This window comes from Budorcas taxicolor, chromosome 25, assembly GCF_023091745.1.
Source record: "Budorcas taxicolor isolate Tak-1 chromosome 25, Takin1.1, whole genome shotgun sequence".
Taxonomy (NCBI): Eukaryota; Metazoa; Chordata; class Mammalia; order Artiodactyla; family Bovidae; genus Budorcas; species Budorcas taxicolor.
In genome coordinates, this window is record NC_068934.1 from 51,670,477 (window position 1) to 51,696,199 (window position 25,723).

Sequence of the window (25,723 nt, forward strand, 5' to 3'; positions counted from 1 at the left end):
CAGACTGTCGGCCTGGCCGGGGGCACCCGAGGCTGGCCTGGGAGCCTTGCCGCAAAGGGACACAGCCGGTGGGATGGCCTTGCTCCTAACAGGACGGCCCAGGCCTGGCCATCACCGCCCACAGCCTCACACACAGGTGAGGGCAGAGACAGGAGAACACGTGGCCCTGCGGTCTGAAGAGAGCGGAGGCCTGGCCACAGAGCCGACCCACCCTGTCCCTGAGGAGGGGGCACAGCCTCAAGCCCAGAGCCGTCCTGCCAGCACGCCTGCTGCCCCTGGAGCCACCCCAGGCCCCACCAGAAATGAGGTGGGACGGGGGAGGCAGGAAGGCCAGGCTGCATGGACACGCAGGCCCAGGGCTCCCAGTGGCTGCCAGACGCCTGGCAGGCGTCCTGCCTCCGCACAGCTGGCCCTGGTCCCGCTCCCCCAGCCCTTGGGGGACCGTGGGAGGCTCCTCGGGGCAGGCCACACGGGCTGCTGGGTGCTGACCTGCAACCGGGAAGGACCCAAACCCCGCCTGGAGTGGGGACTCAGGACTGGGGGGCCAGTGCCCCTCAGAGGGGAGGCCTGTCCAGCTGGGGGGCTGGCGGTGGGGGCGGGGTTCCTCTGGGCCCGGGGCTGAGGCTGAGTGGGGCCTGGCAGGGGCCCCTGAGGGGGGACAGTGGGTGCTGCAGCAGGCTTGGGCCTGAGACCCCCCCAGGCTGGGGAAGAGTCCCAGAGTCCAAACACAGCGCTATATGGGAAGCGAGATGGCCCTGCCGGGCCTGAAGCCCCCTCCACCGGCTTACTTCCTCTAACCTTGGTGTAACATGATGCGCAGCGGTCCCTCCCACCTCCGAGGACCAGCCCAAACAAAACAGTCAGGAAACGAAACTACTGGGCAGGCCCGCCCCCCCAGGCCCCGTTGCTCCTGCCTATATCCGGACCTCATCTGCACCGGCTCTGCCTCCGGGAACACACGTCTCGATCCTGCTCCTTTGCTTCAGCGCCTGGTTCTCACCAGAGATGATCAAGGAGGAGCACGAGGTGGCCGTGCTGGGGGCGCCCCAGAGCCAGGTGGCCATGCTGGGGGCGCCCCAGGGCCAGGCGCCCATGACGACCACGGTGATCAACATCCGCAGCGACACCGCCGTGCCCGACCACATCGTGTGGTCCCTGTTCAACACCGTCTTCATGAACTGGTGCTGCCTGGGCTTCGTGGCATTCGCCTACTCTGTGAAGGTGGGTGGGCACCTGGGGCGTCTCCAGAAAGTGCTGGGAGCCTGGAGAGGGCCCAGCCCGGATGACACGTGCACTGGGGAGCCCCTGGAGACGCCCCAGCCCGGATGGCGCGTGCACTGGGGAGCCCCTGGAGACGCCCCAGCCCGGATGGCGCATGCACTGGGGAGCCCCCGTGTGTGCGGGTCTGTGTGCATGCTCTTTGGGTGTGTGTGCTGTGCGTGCTGTGTGTGTGTGTGTGTGTGTGTGTGTGGCTTGGGGGATCATTCCCAGTGAGACTCATGGTGAGGCTGCCTGGGTTCACATGCGGTGGAGCTGGGGGTCTGTGTCTCTCACATGCCAAGACGGCCTCCTTCCCAGCCTCATCAGGGAAGGCGCAGCCTTCACACTCAGCTTCAGAACTCGAGTCTGGTCCGGAAATAAGGAAGGTGCTGCAAGGACCCTGACCCCTGGTGGGTGACTGGCCGGTGAAGGGGCCTGAGAAAGGGAGGCTGAGCCCTGGGGCTCCTGGAGAGGCTGACTCTCTGTGAGGACACAGACAGAGGCCCCAAGAGGAGAGGGTCTCACTGCCACTGTCCTGTTCAGACTCCAGGGAACGGGAGTGTGAGGGCCCATCGGGTGACTGGGACCAGCAAGCGGGGCCTGAGCCACAGGCCTGGCGGTCCCTGGACCCTCACCACCTCTCCTCCTCTAGTCTAGGGACCGGAAGATGGTCGGCGACATCACTGGGGCCCAGAGCTACGCCTCCACCGCCAAGTGCCTGAACATCTGGGCCCTGGTCCTGGGCATCTTTCTGACCATTGGATCGATCGTTGTTCTCGTGTTCATCTACGTGGCAGTCTACCGTACGGCTTTGGAGATAATGAAAAATAGAGGCTACTAGCCGCTGTCCGTGGAGGCGGTCCAGGGCCTCCACCGTCCTTGGTGGCTTTGCACCCGAGGCATGGGCCCGCCCCGCTCCCAACCCATAGGAAGCAGTTTATAGACACAGATTGTCAACCGCTGAATCAATAAAGTGCCCTTGTCTGTGAAGCTGCTGTGATATCTCCTGCGGAGGGGACACTGCTGTGACCCTGGAGGCCTCTGGGGAGTCCAGAGCGGTCAGCTGCGGGCTGACTGAGAAGGCCAGAGCAGAGCTGGTGACCCCACCCTGGTCAACAGGAACCCCCAGAGGAAAGACCCCTTCCTCCCCTCAAAACCAGCAGGCCCTGCTGGGTGGAAGGGTCTTGCAGACACTGGGGACCCTGGGACATTGTTGTGAGCCTGGGATGCAGACGGGGAGACGGGGGCCCTCCTAGCCCAGTGTGGGGAGAGACACCCGGACAGGTATCCCCGTCTCTGACGCCCCAGGGGGAGCGGGTGGGGGGCCACACCCCAGCTGCGGAGCCGCTGTGCCCTGCACAGGGCGTCCTGGGTGTCACCCAGAGAGGCTGGAGGAGTCCAGGCAGCCACAGGCTGCTGCCGGGGAGGGAGCCGTCCACACGCCCTTTAGGGACCCAGGCTCTCCCGGGCTCACTCGGGTCCCAGGGCTAGTCCTGCCCGGCTCTCACGGAAGTCAGCAGCTCTTCATAGTGGGTTCCCCTCCTCCTGGCACTCAGAGGGGATGGACGCCCAGTCCCCACTGGGCCCTCCCTGGGAGCCAGGCTGGTCTGGATCCTCCCTGGAGGACGGTGACTCGGATGAGGTCGCCCACTCTCTCTTGGGTCCCACAGGCGAGCACAGGGGCTCAGCCTCAGGGACGCTGAGTCCTGCAGGAGAGGCTGGCAGACTGCCTCTCTGAGTCCAGGAAGGACGGTCTCCCAGGCAGGGACGAGGGGGACAGCTGTGTGACCCTGACCCCTGACCTGTGAACCCACAACCCTGGCAGGCCCTAGGGGGTCCCCACATCCTCTCAGGTGGGCAGCAGTCCTGAGGGCTGGTGGCACTGAGTGTAGCCCGCCTGAGCTTCACCGATTTGCGGTGAGGGTCCTGCTAGGTGGGAAGCCCCCTGGTGCAAGCCGCAAAGGCCCGTGTTCCGGACCTTCTGAAAATTCACAGGAGGCCCGAGGCATCAAGCAGGGGAAACTGAGGGACCTTCCCTCGACGGCTCTGGGAGCTGACGGCCGGGCTGTGAGCAGCTGTGGTCCTTGGAGCCACATCCTGGCCTGGTTCCAGGGGACAGTCCCTTGTCCTCTGTCAGCTCTGGGTGACCTGGGCTGGGCTGAAAGAGTTGGGGGAGCAGGAGGACAGAGCGGGGAGGTTGGAGCCCTGGGCCAGGGTGACAGGGGGGTCCCTTTTCCAAGGAGCCCGTGGGGAGAAGGCCCTGCCTCTGCTTTGCCTGGACTGGGCCTCGGAGGAACTGAGAAGACAGGGCTCCTTAAGATGCCAGGTTTGGTCCCAGCCTGGGGAGGGCAGAGCAGGGCAGATGAGTCCCAGGCTGGGGGTGGGCAGGCGTGCCCCTGGCCTCGCCCCTGGCCCCTTCCTGTTGCTGCTGGCACGGGAAGATTCTGCCTCCCCAGCCCACCCAGCGCGGTCTGCGCCGCTGGGCAGCGCCCCTGCCAGCTCCAGGGCTTTGCCGGCTGCTGGCTCTCCCCCGCCTTGGAGGAAGTCCTTCCCGACCCTGAGGGGTGTGCCTGCCAGCCTCCGCCAGGACTTCCCTGGTGCTGCCCCTCGTGCTCACGGGTGTCAGACCCACGGGGAGAGGGGCTCCCTCCTGGCCCACCCTGGGATCCCAGCCTCCCCGCAGCCTCCCCAAGTCAGAGGGCTGGGGTAGGCACAGACTGGGGAGGGGACCCACATGAGGAGTCAGGGGACGAGGGGGTGGCTCCGCCGCCCCTCTACACGCCCCTGCCCAGATGGGGGTGGGCGGGTCTGCCCTGCCCCTTGAGTGCCCCCGGGTCTGGAGGCCATGGCAGAAGGATGGGGCTGGTGTCGAGGGCAGGGCAGGGCAGGGGCCTCTCCTCTAGCTGAGCAGCACGGGGCTCTCTCTGCAGCGGTGGACGCGGTGCTCCTGTGGCCTTCCCGGCAGAGGGGGCCTGCGGGGCCGTGCGAAGGACAGTGACGAGAGGGACGTGCCGCAGGGTGTGGGAGGGAGCTGGGCGCCAGGAGAGCCAGGACTGACCCGCGTCCTGGCCGGGCCGCCCTCGGACCCCCGGAACTCCTGCTCTTCGCTCCCTGGAAAGCTCTGTTAGCCACCAGTCAGCTGCCGGCCGTGACCCTGGCCTGCTGGCGCCGCCCCCTTTCTGGAACCTCCGTGCTCTGGTCCTCTCTGGACCGTCCTTGCTGTGTTGTGACCCCGCCCTCTGGACTTGCCTGGAGCACAGTTGACTTGCCCCCTGAATCTGCATTTCTCCAACTGCAAATCCTAAGGCGCCAAACTATCTTCTTATTTGCAGGCTTCTGAGCGGTTTCTTCTGTTTTGTCAACAGAGCCGAGGGTGTTCTGCGCCCAACCCTTGAGGAACCCACACCCCAAACCCCTGACCAGTAACTGCGGCCCCAGCCCAAGGCCCCAGACAAGCCGGGCCGGAGGACTGGCCGGGCCTCGCCTAGAGCCTCAGAGCATGTGGGACAGTGCGGGGTGGGAGGAGGTGGGCTCGGGCTCACGGCCAGGCTGGGACTCTCAAGGGCCCCCTCCCCAGGTCAAAACACAGCGCCCTCACATACAAATGCCTCCTTTTATTTTTTGGTGGACACACGCCTGTATAGGCTGTAGGAAAAAGGGGTGACTGCCTCGGGCTGTGGGCAGGGACTAGTGGCCTCCGTAGTTCTGTATGAGCTCCGAGATTGCTTGAACGATCATCAGGGAGCCGGTGGACACAAGGATGATGAGGACGATAGTCAGAAGGAGGCCCAGGACCAGGGCGCAGATGTTCAGGCACTTGGCGGTGGAGGCGTAGCTCTGGGCCCCAGTGATGTCGCCGACCATCTTCCGGTCCCTAGACTGGGGGAGGACAGGTGGTGAGGGGCCTGTGCCTCAGGCCCTCATGCTGGCCCCCCACTGCCTGTTCCTCCCAGCGAGGACCCACGCCCGCCCGTCCCCTGGAGTTGAGCACGACTGTGGCCGGTGAGCGCTCCTCCCCTCCTGGGGTCTCCATGACCTTTCCCACAGACAGTCAGCCTCTCCAGGAGGCCCAGGGCTCTCCCACCCTTCCTCTCAGCCCCCTCACTGGCCATTCACCCACCAGGAGACAGAAGGCTGACCCTGGTCATCCCCACACACCCCCTGCAGCCTCATCATGATCTGCATGTACACACACACACACACATACAACATGCACACAAAACAACACACGGGGGCTCCCCAACCCCACGTGTCATCCGGGCTGGGCCCTCTCCAGGCTCCCAGCACTTTCTGGAGACGCCCCAGGTGCCCACCCACCTTCACAGAGTAGGCGAATGCCACGAAGCCCAGGCAGCACCAGTTCATGAAGATGGTGTTGAACAGGGACCACACGATGTGGTCGGGCACGGCGGTGTCGCTGCGGATGTTGATCACCGTGGTCGTCACGGGCGCCGGGCTCTGGGGCGCCCCCAGCACCGCCACCTCGTGCTCCTCCTTGAGCACCTCATAGCCTGGGGGCACCGCACCGTGGGCCCCAGTGAATAAGGGCTGGGACGTGCGGTTCATGCTGGGGACGGAGTATCTGTGCCAGCACACACTCGGGGCTCCTTTCTTTATTCAGGAGTTTCGATTTCTCTGAATTTCCGTTTCCTGGCTTTTGGAGTATTGGGGATGGGCTGGTCCTAGGAGGCGGGATGAACCACTGAGTGTCAGGTTACACTGGGTGGGTGAGAGGAAGGCTAGGGCCTGGAGGGATGTCCTGTCCCAGAGGCTGGAAGGGGCCGACTTCCTTCTCCCCTCCCCCTCCTTTTGTAATAAAAGATACTTTAATAGAAGAAATACAAATAACAGTTTAAGAACATGTAACCTCCTGTATATGGGAGAGACCCAGGAATGCTGAGTTAACAGTTTTCTGCAAATTAGAAAATTTTGAGAAATTTCTCCCAGAAATGCTGAATCCACCCCTTTAAATGCCCCTGTGAGCTAGAGACAAAAGGTGCTGGGGTGGGGAGGAGAGGCCCCTTTTGGGAGATGACCCCGAAATGCATAGAAATAAAGGTGATTTCCTGCAGAGGTCAGTCCTTGCCTCCTCCCACCATGAGAGTTTCTAGGAATGTAGTCCCCTCTGCACCGCGCCCCCCCCCCCCCCCCCCCCCGCCCACCCCCATCCTGGTACAAGAGGAGACACCCTTTCAGGGCGGTTTCTCTTGTTGAGTGAAAAAAAAAATAGTGCAACCAAATAGATGGGAACTGTCTTTCATTTGCCATAAACCTGAGCACCTAAGTCCGAGACCCAGAGCGTTCGTTTGCTCTGACAGGTTGCTCCAAAGAGGTGAAGTGAGGGGCAGAATTTATAGGAGTTTGAGCAGTAAAACCAGGTAGTTGGAACATCAAAAGATTCTGTTAATTAAAGAAAACTCGATGTCTTAATTTAGAGAAGTTAGCCCTTTTCTTCATATGGGAACATGCAAGACCCTGGACCCTGTGAAATCACTCCCCTGATGCGCCTCCCAGCTGTCTGGGCAGCAGCCTGCTTTTCCACCCTGAGGGGCTGCAGGTTGAGGCCTTCAGGTCTGCAGCGCCCTTTGCTTCCTGATGGGGCAGATGACACTTTTCATCCACACAGCGTAAAATAATCAATGTGCCAAATTTGGGGTCTCGCCAGAGTTAGGCCCTGTTTCAGCAACACCTGCTCCCGATTTAGGGGTTGGTTGGGGCTGGGACCCTTCCTCAGCCTGGGGGTCTCAGGCCCAAGCCTGCTGCAGCACCCACTGTCCCCACTCGGGGGCTCCTGCCAGGCCCCACTCGGCCTCACCCCCGGGCCCAGAGGAGCCCCGCTCCCACCGCCAGCCCCCCAGCTGCACAGGCCTCCCCTCTGAGAAGCACTGGCCCCCCAGTCCTGAGTCCCCACTCCAGGCGGGGTTTGGGTCCTTCCCGGTTGCAGGTCAGCACCCAGCAGCCCGTGTGGCCTGCCCCGAGGAGCCTCCCACGGTCCCCCAAGGGCTGGGGGAGCGGGACCAGGGCCAGCTGTGCGGAGGCAGGACGCCTGCCAGGCGTCTGGCAGCCACTGGGAGCCCTGGGCCTGCGTGTCCATGCAGCCTGGCCTTCCTGCCTCCCCCGTCCCACCTCATTTCTGGTGGGGCCTGGGGTGGCTCCAGGGGCAGCAGGCGTGCTGGCAGGACGGCTCTGGGCTTGAGGCTGTGCCCCCTCCTCAGGGACAGGGTGGGTCGGCTCTGTGGCCAGGCCTCCGCTCTCTTCAGACCGCAGGGCCACGTGTTCTCCTGTCTCTGCCCTCACCTGTGTGTGAGGCTGTGGGCGGTGATGGCCAGGCCTGGGCCATCCTGTTAGGAGCAAGGCCATCCCACCGGCTGTGTCCCTTTGCGGCAAGGCTCCCAGGCCAGCCTCGGGTGCCCCAGTGGCCCCCACACTGCCCTGAGGCCTGGTGCTCTGGCCCAGCGCCCCCACACCACCCTGAGGCCTGGCGCTGGGACCCTGGGCCTCCTCACCTCCTATCTCTCTGGGACAGCTCTGCTCTGCGCCCTGGCCCCCCTGTTAAGCCCTCCTTGTGGAGGTATCTTGTGTGCTCTGCGCTCCTGCTGGCGGCACTGACCCAGCAGGCTGTCCTTCGGCCGAGCTGCTGTGCACGCCGGGCCATCAGAGGGCGGGGTCGGCGTGGGCAGGATGGACACCCACAAGCCGGGTGGTCGTGTCTGCGCAGGCTCGCGTCCTCAACTGCATGGGGTGAGGCTCCCCTGCGGCCTCGGGCCCCCAGCAGGCCCCCTGCTCCTGGCTGGAGAGGGGCCGCAGCTCAGCCTCCGGCAGCTTCTCCCCAGGGGCCGGTCTATAGACAGGATGACCTGCTGTGCAGTGCTGATGGTGACATGTAGGAGGTCGCTGCCAGGTGACAGTCACGCCTTTGCTTCTGTGCGCTTTTATTTATTGGTTGAAAAGTGAAGTCGCTCAGTCGTGTCCGACTCTTTGAGACCCCATGGACTATATCCTACCAAGCTCCTCTGTCCATGGAATTTTCCAGGCAAGAGTACTGGAGTGGGTTGCCATTTCCTTCTCCAGAGGATCTTCCCAATGCAGGGATCGAACCTGGGTCTCCGGCGCTGCAGGCAGACGCTCTACCCTCTGAGCCACCAGGGAAGCCTTATGTATTGATTGCTTATACGGCTTAATTTCTAATCCCCTGAAAGTTGCCGAGCAGAACCGGTTTTGTTTCATCCACAGAAAGCGAACAAGTGAGCTTCTCTGGCACTTTTCCGGTGCCATGCTGTCCAGCTCCAACAGCCAGCCTCCCCGCCCGCCTTAGGGTAAGGGAACCCCATTCCCAGTAGGGGGCCCTCCCTAATCCCTTCAGCGCATCGCTCCCTTCAAACACCAGTCTGTTCTCTTGGCGTGGGTTTCCCTCCTGGGGTTTTCCGTGTAAATCACGTGCCTTTGTTCTGTAGTATCTCACTACGTGATGTTCGTCCCTGCTGCAGGCTGTGCCGGAACCCCCTGTCTTTATGGCTGGTTAATGTTGTACTGTAAGAGGACACCATATATTTTTTTCCTTTCGTCATCAACCTATGGACATGTGACCATTTCCAGATTTTGGCTATTATGAGTAATGCTTAGAAACATTTGTGGTCAAGGTTTTCCGTCACCACACATTTCAGCTCTCTTCGGCCTGCATCTTGGAGTGGAACTGCTGGGTCGTATAAAACCACGGCAGCTGCCCCCTTGGTGGTGGTTTATGGGCATGTCCTTGCCCACCACCGGTGCCGAGCATGGCTTCTGCTCACCAGCTGTTCACGTGTCTTCGGAAGCTGTCTGCTCGGGCCTTTTTCCGCTGACTGCTTGGTCTGTGGGTCTTGCTGTTGTTGAATGGCAGTTCTTCTTTTATATGCTGAATACTAGTCCCTTGTCAGATACATGAATTCCAAATTCTCTCCCATTTTTTAGATTGTCTTTTCACTTTGTTGAGTGTCCTTTGAGGCACAGACATTTTTCATTTGGGAAACGACAATTTATCTCTGTTTTCTTTAGATCTTGTAATGTAGCTAAGAAACCATTGCCTGATCCAAAGTCACACTGCGTTTCCTTCTAACCGTTTTGCAGTTCAGCTTTTATACCAGGTTCCACTGTCGCCGACTCAGGCTCCTGGACTCTTTAACTGTAGAAATTGATATGAGGCCAGATGAGGAATTGAGGAATGGCTTTACTGGGGCCCCTGCTTCAGAAGGAGGGAGCAAAAACAAGCAACAGGGGCCCATGTTCATCCCTACACAGGGCGAGCTGGTCCCTTCAGTGGGTGAGGGTGAGGCCTGCTGGGCAGGCTGGCCCGCAGGGGGGCTTCGACAGCCTGCCCCCGTTGCTGGCGCTGTGTGCGGGGATCACGGGCAGGCGCAGCTTTTGCGCGGGCAGGCGTGCTCCGGCCTTCTGTGTCTTGCTGCCCATGTCTTGCCCCAGATGCCCGTGCATGCAGTTTCTCTTAGTCCCTCACAGTTTCTTTGTCAGTCTAGGAGAAGTTGGTCCAGGAATAAGCCCTGTAGCAAAAGGCCCCTGGTCATGGCTTGTCTCACTGTATCCATTTTGAGTTAATTTTGTATGAACTGTGAGGCAGGGTCCAGCTTCTTCCCTCTCCATGTGGACATCCACATCTGCGCCAACTGTGAACAGTCCTGGCAGCCTGTTGGCCTCCTGTGACCATCTGCGTGTAAGCTCATCATGGCCTCTAATTTTCGTCCCACAGTCCATGTGTGTATCTTACGCCAGGAACACAACCCCTCGCTGACTGCAGCTTGGTAGTGAATTTTGAATCAGGAAGCATGAGCCCCTAACTCTGTTATGCTTTTCCAAGATGGTTTTGGCCTGACAATTCCATGTGGATTTTAGGATCAGCCTATCCATTTCTGGAAAAAATAAAAATAAAAACTGTGGGAATTTTGACTTATATGCAGAGTACATCATGAGAAATGCTGGACTGGAAGAAGCACAAGCTGGAATCAAGATTGCAGGGAGAAATATCAATCACCTCAGATATGCAGATGACACCACCCTTATGGCAGAAAGTGAAGAGGAACTAAAAAGCCTCTTGATGAAAGGGAAAGTGGAGAGTGAAAAAGTTGGCTTAAAGCTCAACATTCAGAAAACGAAGATCATGGCATCTGGTCCCATCACTTCATGGGAAATAGATGGGGAAACAGTGGAAACAGTGTCAGACTTTATTTTTTTGGGCTCCAAAATCACTGCAGATGGTGACTGCAGCCATGAAATTAAAAGATGCTTACTCCTTGGAAGGAAAGTTATGACCAACCTAGATACCATATTCAAAAGCAGAGACATTACTTTGCCGACTAAGGTCCGTCTAGTCAAGGCTATGGTTTTTCCAGTGGTCGCGTATGGATGTGAGAGTTGGACTGTGAAGAAGGCTGAGTGCCGAAGAATTGATGCTTTTGAACTGTGGTGTTGGAGAAGACTCTTGAGAGTCCCTTGGACTGCAAGGAGATCCAACCAGTCCGTTCTAAAGGAGATCAGCCCTGGGATTTCTTTGGAAGGAATGATGCTAAAGCTGAAACTCCAGTACTTTGGCCACCTCATGCGAAGAGTTGACTCACTGAAGACTCTGATGCTGGGAGGGATTGGGGGCAGGAGGAGAAGGGGACGACCGAGGATGAGATGGCTGGATGGCATCACGGACTCGATGGACGTGAGTCTGAGTGAACTCCGGGAGTTGGCGATGGACAGGGAGGCCTGGCTGCTGCTATTCATGGGGTCAGAAAGAGTCAGACACGACTGAGCGACTGAAATGAACTGAACTGTACTGTGTTGAAACTGAAGGTCATCTGTGGAGTGTTGCCTAAGAGCTCAGGTCTGTGAGCATAGATGTCTTTTCATTTATTTAGGCTTTTTTAGTTCCTTTCAGCAATGATCTGTAGTTTTTGGCATACAAGTCATACACCTACTTGGGTAAATTTTTTACTAAGTATTTTAAAACTACTATTGCAAATGGAGTTGTCTTCTTAACCATAATCATTGGGTCAGCCATTGCTAGTGATTTCTGGATGTTGATTTTCCCACTGCTCCAGGTCCTCTCAGAGCACCAGGCTGAGCTCCCTGTGTTTCGTAGCAATTCCTCATTAGCTGCCTGTTTTGCATACGGTAGTGATAGCTTGTGGTGAATGGTGTCAGATTCTTGATCTCCAAAGAAGATTTAGCTTTGGGACCAGGGGCCAGGCTTGATAAATAAAGAGCTTTTGTGTATCAGAGTTTTATTAAAGTATGAAAGTGAAAGAAAGTGAAGTCGCTCAGTCATGTCCAACTCTTTGCAACCCCGTGGACTGTAGCCTATCAGGATCCTCCATCCATGGAATTTTCTAGGCCAGAATACTGGAGTGGGTTGCCATTTCCTTCTCCAGGGGATCTTCCCGACCCAGGGATCAAACCCGGGTCTCCTATATCGCAGGCAGACGCTTTACCCTCTGAGCCACCAGGGAAGCGCTGAAAAGGGACAGAGAAACCTTCTGACGTAGGATCAGAAGGGGTGGAGAGTGCCCTTTGTCTTAGCAAGACCTTATATGCTCTTATCAGACCCACTCCCACAACATGCCTCTTAAATTAACAAGGTCACAACTAACAACAGAAAGGTCTTACCAGACCCAACCCACAGTATGCAAGCTTCAAGATAACAAGACTAGTCAGAAGGTTCAGTTCAGTTCAGTTCATTCGCTCAGTCGTGTCCGACTCTTTGCGACCCCATGGACTGCAGCACACCAGGCCTCCCTGTCCATCACCAACTCACGGAGTTTACTCAAACTCATGTCCATTGAGTCGGAGATGCCATCCAACAATCTCATCCTCTGTCATCCCCTTCTTCTCCTGCCTTCAATCTTTTCCAGCATCAGGGTCTTTTCCAATGAGTCAGCTCATTGCATCAGGTGGCCAAAGTATTGGAGTTTCAGCTTCAGGATCAGTTCTTCCAATGAACACCCAGAACTGATCTCCTTTAGGATGGACTGGTTGGATCTCCTTGCAGTCCAAGGGACTCTCAAGAGTCTTCTCCAACATCACAGTTCAAAAGCATCAATTCTTCACCGCTCAGCTTTCTTTATAGTCCAACTCTCACATCCATACATGACCACTGGATAAAACATAGCCTTGACTAGACGGACCTTTGATGGCAAAGTAATGTCTCTGCTTTTCAATATGCTATCTAGGTTGGTCATAACTTTCCTTCCAAGGAGTAAGCATCTTTTAACTTCATGGCTGCAGTCACCATCTACAGTGATTTTGGAGCCCCCCCAATAATAAAATCTGTCACTGCTTCCAATTTTCCCCCTTCTATTTGCCATGACAGCCATTTTGCTTTTTTGCATTTCTTTTCCATGGGGATGGTCTTGATCCCTGTCTCCTGTACAATGTCACGAACCTCATTCCATAGTTCATCAGATCTAGTCCCTTAAATCTATTTCTCACTTCCACTGTATAATCATAAGGGATTTGATTTAGGTCATACCTGAATGGTCTAGTGGTTTTCCCTACTTTCTTCAATTTAAGTCTGAATTTGGTAATAAGGAGTTCATGATCTGAGCCACAGTCAGCTCCCGGTCTTGTTTTTGTTGACTGTATAGAGCTTCTTCATCTTTGGCTGCAAAGAATATAATCAATCTGATTTCGGTGTTGACCATCTGGTGATGTCCATGTGTAGAGTCTTCTCTTGTGTTGTTGGAAGAGGGTGTTTGCTATGACCAGTGCATTTTCTTGGCAAAACTCTATTAGTCTTTGCCCTGCTTCATTCCATATTCCAAGGCCAAATTTGCCTGTTACTCCAGGTGTTTCTTGACTTCCTACTTTTGCATTCCAGTCCCCTGTAATGAAAAGGACATCTTTTTTGGGTGTTAGTTCTAAAAGGTCTTGTAGGTCTTCATAGAACCGTTCAACTTCAGCTTCTTCAGCATTACTGGTTGGGGCATAGACTTGGATTACTGTGATAGTGAATGGTTTGCCTTGGAAACAAACAGAAATCATTCTGTCATTTTTGAGATTGCATCCAAGTACTGCATTTCGTATTCTTTTGTTGACCATGATGGCTACTCCATTTCTTCTAAGGGATTCCTGCCCACAGTAGTAGATATAATCGTCATCTGGACATGGAACAACAGACTGGTTCCAAACAGGAAAAGGAGTACGTCAAGGCTGCATACTGTCACCCTGCTTATTTAACTTCTATGCAGAGTACATCATGAGAAACGCTGGACTGGAAGAAGCACAAGCTGGAATCAAGATTGCAGGGAGAAATATCAATCACCTCAGATATGCAGATGACACCACCCTTGTGGCAGAAAGTGAAGAGGAGCTAAAAAGCCTCTTGATGAAAGTGAAAGTGGACAGTGGAAAATGTTGGCTTAAAGCTCAACATTCAGAAAATGAAGATCGTGGCATCTGGTCCCATCACTCCATGGGAAATAGATGGGGAAACAGTGGAAACAGTGTCAGACTTTATTTTTTTGGGCTCCAAATCACTGCAGATGGTGACTGCAGCCATGAAATTAAAAGATGCTTACTCCTTGGAAGGAAAGTTATGACCAACCTAGATAGCATATTCAAAAGCAGAGACATTACTTTGCCGACTAAGGTCCGTCTAGTCAAGGCTATGGTTTTTCCTGTGGTCATGTATGGATGTGAGAGCTGGACTGTGAAGAAGGCTGAGCGCCGAAGAATGGATGCTTTTGAACTGTGGTGTTGGAGAAGACTCTTGAGAGTCCCTTGGACTGCAAGGAGATCCAACCAGTCCTTCCTGAAGGAGATCAGCTCTAGGATTTCTTTGGAAGGAATGATGCTAAAGCTGAAACTCCAGTACTTTGGCCACCTCATGCGAAGCGTTGACTCGCTGGAGAAGGACTCTGATGCTGAGAGGGATTGGGGGCAGGAGGAGAAGGGGACGACCGAGGATGAGATGGCTGGATGGCATCACGGACTCGATGGACGTGAGTCTGAGTGAACTCCGGGAGTTGGTGATGGACAGGGAGGCCTGGTGTGCTGCTATTCATGGGGTCGCAAAGAGTCAGACGCGACTGAGCAACTGAACTGACTGAACTGGTTTGCCATGAAGTGATGGGATTGGGTGCCACGATCTTAGTTTTTTTATTGTTGAGTTTTAAGCCAGCTTTTTCACTCCTCTTTCACGGTCATCCAGAGGCTCCTCAGTTCCTCTTCACTTTCTGCCATTAGAGTCGTATCACCTGCATATCTGAGGTTGTTGATATTTCTCCTGGCAATCTTGATTCCAGCTTGCGATTTATGTAGTCCGGCATTTTGCATGATGTACTCTGGATATGAGTTAAATAAGCAGGGTGACAATATTCAGCCTTGTTGTACTCCTTTCCCAATTTTGAACCAGTCGGTTGCTTCGTGTCCAGTGCTAACTGTTGGTCCCATTTGTTTGTTGGTTTTTGCTTTTATTTCCTTTACTCTAGGAGGTGGCTCAAGGAAAATCTTGCTGCAATTTATATCAGGGTGTTCTGTCTATGTTTTCCTCTAAGAGTTTTTATAGTTTCTGGCCTTACATTTAGGTCTTTAATCCATTTTGAGTTTGTTTTTGTGTATGGTGTTAGGAAGTGCTTTTTCCCGCCATTCAGTTTATTCAAATTATATAAATATTTCCTCTGTGAAACTGAGTAGAACCAAAGAGAAAAGGAGAATCAAAGAAGACCTCATATACTAAACTCTCGCACAGATTCTTTGAATTCGAAAGTAAGAGTCCACAGGAGAGGCCCGGGCGGTGGCTTTGTCCCTGAAGACCCTGCAGATCCATTTCTTGGAAAAAGTTTTCAGGGAAAAAATGCCGACGTTTCGAAACCAGCCTGCTTCCACCCTCTTGGTCCTCTGCCCCAGACTGTCCTAAGATAGAGTGTGAAGAGGTAAGTTTTCAATGATTCCGCTTTTGCAAATATATGCATATACCTTCCCCCTGTTTTGGCGATTAATATAACAGTGAACAATATGCTTGGATTAAAGGTCCAGTTTCCACTCTAATGCAGTTTCTCCTGGCAACAAAGCCATTTGCGGAGATCTGGGAATCACGAGCTTCTCAGGTGGGAAGAGGTGCTGTTCTTGTCTACCTGAAGGCAGCCTTTCAGACTGACCTGTGTTTTGTAGTCCCTGTTTCAAGACCTGGTGTGTGCGGTTGATGACCCTGGGGTGGGGCTGGGGCTGTCGTAATCGGGTGGGTTTGCATAGGGGTCATAGCTGAGCTGGGCCAGCGGGGGGGCCGTCTGGCCCGTGCCCCTCAGCACATCCCCAGGAGCGTGGCCAGTCCACTTGGAGAGGGCTTCCAGGCTCACAGGCTCGAGGGCCTGGCCTGTGGAGCCCGGTCCTGGACTTGGGCTGCAGGGCTTGCAGATGAGGTCGTCCTGATGCAGGGTGCTGTCACAGCAGAGGATGAGCTTGAGGGAGCGCCAGGGGCACAGCACCCGTTGCTCGTAGGGCGCGCCGGGCACTTGTGCTTCGCCTCCTCCATGCTCGGGGCATACGTCACCACGACGGCCTGCTCCCCTAGGTGAGGCAGTCGCCGTAGCTACCAGGGTTGAAGCCAGCGATGCAGAGGCTGTCCTGCACCACCGGCAGGAGCCTGGAGTTGGGGAGAGGCCAACAGGTCGATGTAGCACTTGAGGGTAAAGGAGTCTTTGCTGCGGAGGACTCAGGCTGGCTCGCGGCGCTCGGCGATCACCTCCAGGCTGAAGGCCTCGTCCGGCTGCAGCTTCTCTCAGCCTCACTTGGACCAGGCCTGGCGCACAGCCAGTATGTGGGGGAGGATGTGGTCTCCTTTCCCAGCGCATTGGCACGGGGTCCAGCATGGTGCCGCCCTGGGGCACGCTGCCCACAAAGATGAGGGGCATGGCCTTGCCCTAGCGGAATGCCATGCAGTTCATGCCCACCATCCCCAAGTCCTCCTGCTCAAACTGCACGGCCCGCCAGCGGCCCCAGCTGGACTGCCGCCACCGGGACCACCCCAAGCCAGCTGCCGGCAGTGCCCTCTGCCACGACAGGCACATGCTGGGCCTGGGGAGGGCCACCGACCAGCAACAGCATGCAGAGACTCCCCTCTGGAGCCAGTAGGGAGGACGGGAGGCGTTCTCATTTCATGCTCACACGTGCTTGTCCAGGTTTCTCAGCACCATTTATTGAAGAGCCTGTCTTTTCTCCGTTGTATATGTTTGCTCCTTCGTCAAAGATAAGGTGCCCATTGGTGTGTGGGTTTATCTCTGAGCTTTCTACCTTGCTTCATTGATCTATGTTTCTGCTTTTGTGCCAGTACCATGCTGTCTTGATTACAGTAACTTTGTAGTACAGTCTGAAGTCAGATTCCTCCAGGAAGGAATCCCATAGGAAGGGATCAGCTGGAGGAAGCCTGATCCCTCTAGCTCTGTTTTGTTTACCAAGATTGCTGTGATGTTTGGGGTCTTTTGTGTTACTAAACAAATTGTAAAATTTTTGTTCTAGTTCTGTGAAAAATGCCATTGGCAATTTGATAAGGATATACTCTTATACGCTGTACACAACAAAAAGTCAGAAAGAGAAATTAAGGGAGCAATCCCATTCACCACAGCAACAACAACAAAATACCTAGGGATAAACCTACCTAAGGAGACCAAAGGCCTGTGCGCAGAAAACTACACGACAGTGATGAAAGAAATAAAAAACGATGTCAACAGGTGGCCAGATACATCACGTTCTCAGACCGGAAGAACCAATATTGTGAAACTGGAAATGTCGTAAACAGGTGGCCAGATACATCACGTTCTCAGACCGGAAGAACCAATATTGTGAAACCGGAAATGACGTAAACAGGTGGAGCGCTACATCACGTTCTCGGACGGGAAGAACCAATATTGTGAAAATGACCCTATGCTTCCCAAAGTGGTCTACAGTTTCGAGAAGCTTTCAGCCGTTCACCTTTACGTGTGCTCTGAGCTGTACCTTTCCTGTAGATGTCCTTTATCAAGTGGGAGAAGTGCTTTTTTCTTTGAAATGCTTCCAAAAGGAGACGCTGTTGGATTTTTGTCAGATGCTTTGTCTGCAGTAACTGTGATAATCACAGAGTGTCTTTCTTCATTTATTAATACCATGTATTAATTACTCTGATGTTATTAATTGACTTATATTCTTAAACCATGGTTGCATTTCTGGAATAAATGCCTCTTGGTCATGAAACCCAGCAGGAGCCTGCAGGGGCTTTCCCAGGTACAAAGGCCCCTCCACGGGACCTGATTCTTATTTGTAGAAAAAGGCTTCAGTCTCCTAGGGGCCTAACCCTGAGTCACAAAAGCCTGGTTCAAGAATTGATCTAAAAGACGAGACTATGTAGTGGTAAAAATAATAGCAGTTGGGCCACAACAGCAACAATTTAAATGGTGAATCAGCCATTGTCTATCTGTCACCGAATCTTTAGTTCCTCCCGGAAGGACATAGGTAACAGTGTCTGTTCCACATTCTTAGTTGTTTCGCAGATACTAATACTAAACTGGAGAAGGGAATGGCAAACCACATCAGTATTCTTGCCTCGAGAACCGCACGAACAGTACAAAAAGGCAAAAAGATAGGACACTGAAAGATGAACTCCCCAGGTCAGTAGGTGCCCAGTATGCTTCTGGAGATCAGTGGAGAAATAACTCCAGAAAGAATGAAGAGATGGAGCCAAAGCAACACCACCACCCAGTTGTGGATGTGACTGGTGATGGAAGTAAAGTCCGACGCTGTAAAGAGCAATATTGCATAGGAATCTGGAATGTTAGGTCCAGGAATCAAGGCAAATTGGACATGGTCAAACAGGAGATGGCAAGAGTGAACATCAATATTTTAGGAATCAGCGAACTTAAATGGACTGGATAGGGTGAATTTAACTCAGATGACCATTGTATCTACTACTGTGGGCAAGAGTCCCTTAGAAGAAAAGGAGTAGCCCTCATAGTCCACAAAAGCATCTGAAATGCAGTACTTGGGTGCAATCTCAAAAACAGAGATCTCAAAGACAGAATGATCTCTGTTCTTTTCCAAGGCAAACCATTCAATACACAGTAATCCAAGTCTATGCCCCGACCAGTAATGCTGAAGAAGCTGAAGTTGAACGGTTCTATGAAGACTATAAGACATTCTAGAACTAACACCCCAAAAGATGTCCATTTCATTATAGGGGACTGGAATGCAAATGTAGGAAGTTAAGAGATACCTGGAGTAACAGGCAAACTTGGCCTTGGAGTACGAAATGAAGCAGGGCAAAGGATAACAGAGTTTGTAAGGGAACACACTGGTCATAGCAAACACCCTCTTCCAACAACACAAGAGAAGACTCTACACATGGACATCACCAGATGGTCAATACTGAAATCAGATTGATTATATTCTTTGCAGCCAAAGATGGAGAAGCTCTATACAGCAGGCAAAAACAAGACCAGGAGCTGACTGTGGCTCAGATCATGGACTCCTTATTGCAAAATTCCGACTTAATTGAAGAAAGTAGGGAAAACCACCAGACCATTCAAATATGACCTAAATCAAATCCCTTACAATACAGCAGAAGTGACAAATAGATTCAAGGGATCAGATCTGATAGACAGATCTATGAACTATGGCTGGAGAACTACGGATGGAGGTTCATGACATTGTGCAGGAGGCAGTGATCAAGACCACCCCCAAGAGAAAGAAATGCAAAAGGCAAAGTGGTTGTTTGCGGAGGCCTTGCAAATAGCTGAGAAAAGAAGAGAAGTGAAAGGCAAAGGAGAAAAGGAAAGATATGCCCATTTGAATTCAGAGTTCTAAAGAATAGCAAGAAGATAAGAAAGCCTTCCCCAGTGATCAATGCAAAGAAATAGAGGAAAACAATAGAATGGGAAAGACTAGAGAGCTCCTCAAGAAATTAGAGATACCAAGGGAACATTGAAATGCTATGGGCCTAACAGAAGCAGAAGATATAAAGAAGAGGTGGCAAGAACACACAGAACTGTACAGAAAAGATCTTCATGACCCATATAACTGTGATGGTGTGATCACTCACCCAGAGCCAGACATCCTGGAGTTCAAAGTCAAGTGGGCCTCAGGAAGCATCACTACGAACAAAGCTGGTGGAGGTGATGGAACTCCAGCTGAGCTGTTTCAAATCCTAAAAGACGATGCTATGAAAGTGCTGCACTCAATATGCCAGCAAATTTGGAGAACTCAGCAGTGGCCACAGGACTGGAAAAGGTCAGTTTTCATTCCAATCCCAAAGAAAGGCAATGCTAAAGAATGTTCAAACTACTGCACAATTGCACTCATCTCACACGCCAGCAAAGTTATGCTCAAAACTCTCCAAACCAGGCTTCAACAGTATGTGAAACGTAAACTTTCAGATGTTCAAGCTGGTTTTAGAAAAGGCAGAGGAACCAGAGATCAAATTGCCAACATCCATTGGATCATCACAAAAGCAGGAGAATTCCAGAAAAACATCTACTGTTTATTGACTATGCCAAAGCCTTTGACTGTGTGGATCACAATAAACTGTGGAAAATTCTTCAAGAGATAGGAATACCAGACCACCTGACCTGCCTTCTGAGAAACCTGTATGCAGGTCAGGAAGCAACAGTTAGAACTGGACATGGAACAGTGGACTGGTTCCAAATTGGGAAAAGAGTATGTCAAGGCTGCATATTGTCACCCTGTTTATTTAACTTATATGCAGAGTACATCATGAGAAATGCCAGGCTGGCTGAAGGACAAGCTGGAATCAAGATTGCTGGGAGAAATATCAATAACCTCAGATACGCAGATAACACCACCCTTATGACAGAAAGCAAAGAACTAAAGAGCCTCTTGAATAAAGTGAAAGAGGAGAGTGAAAAAGTTGGTTTAAAGCTCAACATTCAGAAAACTAAGATCATGGCATCTGGGCCCATCACTCCATGGGAAATAGATGGGGAAACAATGAAAACAGTGAGAGACTTTATTTTGGGGGCTCCAAAATCACTGCAGATGGGGACTGCAGTCATGAAGTTAAAAGACGCTTGCTCCTTGGAAGAAAAGCTATGTTCAACCAGGACAGCATATTAAAAAGCAGAGACCTTACTTGGCCAACAAAGGTCCCTCTAGTCAAAACTATTGTTTTTCCAGTAGTCATGTATGGATGTGATAGTTGGACTATATAAAAAGCTGAGTGCTAAAGAACTGATGCTGTTGAACTCTGTGTTGGAGAAGACTCTTGAGAGACCCTTGGACTGCAAGGAGATCCAACCAGTCCATCCTAAAGGAAATCAGTGCTGAATATTCACTGGAAGGACTGATGCTGAAGCTGAAACTCCAATACTTTGTCCACCTGGTGGAAAGAACTGACTCACTAGAAAAGACCCTGATGCTGGGAAAGATTGAAGTGGAAGGAGAAGGGGAAAACAGAGGATGAGATGGTTGGATGACATCCCTGACTTGATGGACATGAGTTTGAGTAACCTCCGGGAGTTGATTATGGACAGGGAGGCCTGGCGTGCTGCAGTCCATGGGGTCGCAAAGAGTTGGACATGACTGAGCAACTGAATTGAAACTGAAAGCTGCCACCAGAGGGAAAAAGCTGACAGCACGATGGCCAGACTGTAGCAGTGACTTAAGCTGCCCCATGCAGCACGCTTCCAGAAACTGCCCTCAAGGGAACGAGAGCAGCCCGACCCTGGCGCTGGAGATTCACTTCAATCCAGATAAGATGCTGCTCACCAGGCCCTGCACCACCAATTTCAGGGTGCTGGTCAGAGCTGACTGTGCTGCTCTGCACGTAGCCATCACCTGCAAACCCTTGACGCTTTCCTTTAAAAGCGCTTGCCCTGATCGGCAACTCAGAAGTGGTTTGGGGGACACCAGTCTGTCATCTCCCCAGGTTGCCAGCTTCCTGAATAAAGCATCTTTCTTCTCCCACCAACAAAACTTGTCTGTCTGTCAAACATGGAGTAATGAGCAGCTTGAGTTTGGCTCCAGCTCCTGCTGGTAACAGTCGTGGTGTGTACATAATATGTTGGATTCAGTTTGCTAGAGCTTGCAGAGGATTTTCACACCTATACTCATAAGGGATATTGGTCTTTGTTTTTCTATGTAGTCTCTCTCTCTGACTTTGGTGTCTGGGTGATTCTGGCCTCAGAGAATGAGTTAGGAAGTGCTCCTGCCTCTTCAGACTTTGGCAAGAGTCTGAAATAGATTACAGGCTGCTGTCTGCGAGGCTGCCGCAGAGCTTAGACACGAGGGATGGAACCAGAATTAGATAAAATGCCGCACAGCTCTGTACTGAAATTACACCATTTTTTCTTGATTAAGCACTCCTCTGATTTCTGCAAGACTTTCTCTACTTTCAGAGGCTGAAAATGTTGATTCTGATATTTTTTGCAAATTTTTTCCTGCTTTTGTGGAGAGATGGGCTTTGAGAATTCTCCACCCCACTATTTTTTTGTGTAGTTTTTCACAACTGGCACATGTTCCTGGTGATTGAGAGGCCAGCCCCAGATGTGGGTAGGAGCTGGCTGCAGCTCTGGGACATGTTGCCTCGTAAGCGTATGAGCTTCACGGTGCCTCTGGGGCTAAAAATTGAGCAGATAAGTTTTGCATGTATCAGTGAAGATAGATGCCAGCTAAAAAGTACAAAAACAATCCCTGGTGGCTCAGAGGGTAAAGAATGTGCTTGCAGTGCAGGAGACCTGCGTTTGATCTCTGGGTCAGGAAGATCCCCTGGAGAAGGGAGTGGCTACCTACTCCAGTTCTTGCCTGGGAAATTCCACGGGCAGCGGAGCCTGGAGGGCTACAGTCCATGGGGTCGCAAAGAGTTGGACGCGACTGAGTTACTTAGCACACAAAGCGAAGGTAAAGAGCAACAAGATGCCAGAAGTAATGCCAGATGGCAGAATGGTAGGGTGCTGTCAGCTGTGGATTCACGCGGGGCCCTGACCCAAGGCTGGTTCTCCCTGTGGCCACTGGGCAGTGGGTGGCCCCCACCCCAGCAGTCACCCCCCACCTCGAGGTGCGATAGACACGGAAGCAGGCGGTGCTGGACTGTCCTTACGGGGTCAGAGGCTTCTGGATGAGAGCCACAGGGCTGGCTGGGGGGCTCTGGAATTGGCCCAGCAGGGAGGAAAACCTAAACTAGCGGCCCACCCTGGGAGAGGGCCGGACACTGACCACCTCAGGGCCCAGGGTGTGCAGGGTGGCCACCCTCCACACTTCCATTCCGCTCCAGTCTGCCCAAGACCCAGATGGGTCAAACAGGCAGGTGTCCGTTAGGCAGGTAACAAGGTTTATAGTTTCTAGGGTGCTTTTATTGCCCAAGAAAAACTTACAAAACCAATGAATATTGGAATTTTCAATAAATATGAGCTGCACAGCGTACTCTGTAGGTCAAGAATTGAAAGTGCAGGGAAAGCTTGCAGGCACAGCATGTCGCCTACCACATCAGTAAACGAGGATTTGTGGACACTACGGCCACCCCTCTGGGGGGACGCTGGACCGGGAAGCGCAGGGCCCTGGCCCCAGAGAGCGGAGGTGCAGCCCGAGGAATGATTCCAGCGAGCCCAGACGCTCGCGCCTTCCCATTCGTAGAACAGTACTAGACCGCCGCTTAGGATGCCTGCTTTTCCTCTAAGTGACAGTAATCTTCATGTTCTGACTACTTGGCTTTTGTTGCAAAACTCCTGTATGTCCTGGCTCGTCCCTTATCCTCAGAGAGGCTTTCTCTCAGGCTTAAGGCCTCAGTTTCATCTGCAAAACAAAACAGAATTTTCGACATTTAGTTTGCGCATTTTTTGCAGTCAGCACCAGCAGAGACAGGTTCATTCAGGAAACAGCAGAGGAAATGCAACTCAGGATATGCGCACCATGGTGGAACAGATGGAACCCCAGAGAACCTGGACAGACGACTCGCTACTCTAGGGAGAGGGGGAGCTGGCAGGGGCGGTGATGACCGGAGTCCACTGGAGGAGCCGGGGTGCAAAGTAACGAGGTTCCGGGGCTGGGCCTGAGGTCTCCGGCTGGGCTGTTGCCGGGGTTGGGGCGGCAGAGAGAAACCTGCTTCCTCCTGCTGTGTGGGAAGGGCCGAGGCCTTCCTGTTGGAGGTGTAGAGGGACATGTCTTCCTGTTTGGGGTGACCACTGACGCACTGAGGGCAAGAGAGCTTAGCCTGCAGGCCTGTCCCAACTCCACCGTGGGCTCAGATTCCTTAATTAATTCCATGCCCCATTCCTTGCTTCAAAGCAATCCAACCCTGGATGGAAAAACAAGATCTGTAAGATAACTGAAAGCCCATCCATGTAAATCGGGCTATTTGTCAGCTTTGGGACACCCATAATTTGAGGTAGCCTTGGTTGATTGATGCTGACACCTCTGCTCTGACCCGAGGGTCTGCAGAAGCTACAGCTCATGAGCGCCCCTCAGTGCCCCTCACAAGGGGACGATTGGCAGCGGTGTCTGTGCTTGGGCAAGTCGTTGCTGGCAGCTGGAGGGTAAAGGGCAGTGTGCTCTCTCAGTATTTACATTCTGTTTTCTCTTCATGAGGGATCAGAGGCCTCTTGCTGGTCATCGAGGCTCCATAACACCTTAACCAGAAACTTCCAGGAGGCACACATGGCTCCAGGTTTGCCTGGAGAGCTTTTCCCCTGGCTATGAAAACATGATGAGAAGCCTGTGCACAACCCGAGGAGAGCTGGGGCTTTCACAAGGACATACTGGGTTGGCCGAAAGGTCGGTTCTGGTTTTCTTGTAACGTTCTGTAACGATCGTACCCACTGGAGAGGAGCAAACTTTACTGTCCCAAAATGTTTCTTTGGCATAAGGATTAATTTAGGCTGATTATTTATTTTTAAAAAGGAAAACGAAACAGAGGATTTGGGAAGCTTTTATTGTTGCCTGCCCATAACAGCATAAAATAATTTGGAAAAAGGGTTTGTTGGAGACCAGAGTCCAGTCTGTGTCCCCGTGTCCCTGCCTGGCCAAGCAAACATTTGTTTCCCAAACATTTGCTTTCTATTTCCAGTTCAGCTGCCCCTTCAAGTCACGAAACCCTGGCCCCAGCACCTTCCTTGTCGTTAGCTGAAGATGGTATTTGAGCTGAGGGTCTTGGCCATTTCGATGGTGCTCCCGTTCCCCTGGGTCTCTTCCATGTGTACACGTTGCTAAACTTTTGCTTGGTTTTGTCCTAATTGTCTATGACGACTTAATTCCTAGACCAGCCAAGAGAACCTAGAGGAGAAGGGGGCGCTTCTGCATGCCAGCAGCAACTCCAGCTGACGAGAGTCCTTGCAGCTCGGCTGCAGAAACCGCCACCACCCTGCTCGCCGCGCTTCTCTGATGGACTTTGCTCATAGCCGCCCCTCAGCTGCCTCCCTTTTCTCTACAGAGAGTAACACCTTCCCCTTTGTTTCCCAAATGTGGTCAGTTTTTGCTATGACTTTCTTGTCCTGAATTGCCCTTATCTGTTATTCCTGTGTGTAAATCTATTTGCTGGTAAAATGACTGGCTCTTTTCAAGAAGTCTGAAGAGAGCGGAGATCTGGCCACAGAGCCAACCCACCCTGTCCCTGAGGAGGGGGCACAGCCCCAAGCCCAGGAACTGTCATGCCAGCACGCCTGCTCCCTCTGGAGCCACCCCAGGTCCCATGAGAAATGAGGGGGGAACGCGGGAGGCTCCTCGGGGCAGGCCACACGGGCTGCTGGGTGCTGACCTGCAACCGGGAAGGACCCAAACCCCGCCTGGAGCGGGGACTCAGGACTGGGGGGCCAGTGCTCCTCAGAGGGGAGGCCTGTGCAGCTGGGGGGCTGGCGGTGGGGGCGGGGCTCCTCTGGGCCCGGGGCTGAGGCTGAGTGGGGCCTGGCAGGGGCCCCGAATGGGGACAGTGGGCGCTACAGCAGGCTTGGGCCTGAGACCCCCAGGCTGGGGAAGGGTCCCCAGACCACATCCCTAAATAGGCAAGGGGGCGTGGCTAACACAGGGCCTGACTTGGGTGTTAAGGGAAGTAGAATTCATAACCCCAAATAAGCCTCTTTGTACACTGATTACTTTAACGGGTTATTTTCAATTCTGAGGCTGAGTAGAAGTCAGCCTATGAGAGACATTTAATGAACAAGGCAAGCCTCCCTGTGAGGGTGCCCCTTGCACCAGGGGACTTCCCGTGTAGCTCAGTCGGTAGAGAATCTGCCTGCGGTGCAGGGGACTCGGGTTCGATCCCTGGGTTGGGAAGATCCCCTGGAGAAGGAAATGGCAACCCACTCCAGTATCTCTGCCTGGAAAATCTCATGGGCAGAGGAGCCTGGTGGGCTGCAGTCCATGGGGTCGCAAAGAGTCGGGCACGACTGAGCGACTAACACTATTGTACCAGGACCAGGGGCCGACCGCATTTCCTGGAAACTTTCATGGATGGAGGCGGCAAGGACTGACCTCTGCAGGAAGCCACCCTTATTTCTGTGCTTTTCGGGGTAACCTCCCC

At 53.3% G+C, this 25,723-nt stretch overlaps 3 protein-coding genes across 3 annotated transcripts; 1 reads left to right on the forward strand and 2 right to left on the reverse strand.

Moving 5' to 3' along the window:
* Positions 1–881: 881 nt before the first annotated feature.
* On the forward strand, positions 882–2,250 carry LOC128068824 (interferon-induced transmembrane protein 1-like). The gene is made up of 2 exons (XM_052662048.1): positions 882–1,221; positions 1,913–2,250. The coding sequence occupies exons 1-2, from the start codon at positions 1,006–1,008 to the stop codon at positions 2,099–2,101; spliced, it is 405 nt and encodes a 134-aa protein (XP_052518008.1). The 5' UTR covers positions 882–1,005; the 3' UTR covers positions 2,102–2,250.
* Positions 2,251–4,856: 2,606 nt separating this feature from the next.
* LOC128068928 (interferon-induced transmembrane protein 3-like) lies at positions 4,857–5,876 on the reverse strand. Its single transcript, XM_052662201.1, has 2 exons — positions 5,578–5,876; positions 4,857–5,139 (listed from the first exon to the last, which is right to left on the reverse strand). The coding sequence occupies exons 1-2, from the start codon at positions 5,824–5,826 to the stop codon at positions 4,948–4,950; spliced, it is 441 nt and encodes a 146-aa protein (XP_052518161.1). The 5' UTR covers positions 5,827–5,876; the 3' UTR covers positions 4,857–4,947.
* A 9,537-nt stretch (positions 5,877–15,413) lies between these two features.
* Positions 15,414–16,145, reverse strand: LOC128068608 (protein-tyrosine sulfotransferase 2-like). The gene has a single exon (XM_052661717.1). It carries the CDS (start codon positions 16,143–16,145, stop codon positions 15,414–15,416), a length of 732 nt encoding a protein of 243 aa, XP_052517677.1.
* Positions 16,146–25,723: the final 9,578 nt, after the last annotated feature.

Coding starts and splice junctions, on each gene's coding strand:
- LOC128068824 (XM_052662048.1), top strand. CDS start 1,006: ATGATCAAGGAGGAGCACGAGGTGGCCGTGCTGGGGGCGCCCCAGAGC. Junction 1,222..1,912: donor CATTCGCCTACTCTGTGAAG/GTGGGTGGGCAC, acceptor CTCCTCCTCTAG/TCTAGGGACCGGAAGATGGT.
- LOC128068608 (XM_052661717.1), bottom strand. CDS start 16,145: ATGCCCCTCATCTTTGTGGGCAGCGTGCCCCAGGGCGGCACCATGCTG.
- LOC128068928 (XM_052662201.1), bottom strand. CDS start 5,826: ATGAACCGCACGTCCCAGCCCTTATTCACTGGGGCCCACGGTGCGGTG. Junction 5,140..5,577: donor CATTCGCCTACTCTGTGAAG/GTGGGTGGGCAC, acceptor GTCCTCCCCCAG/TCTAGGGACCGGAAGATGGT.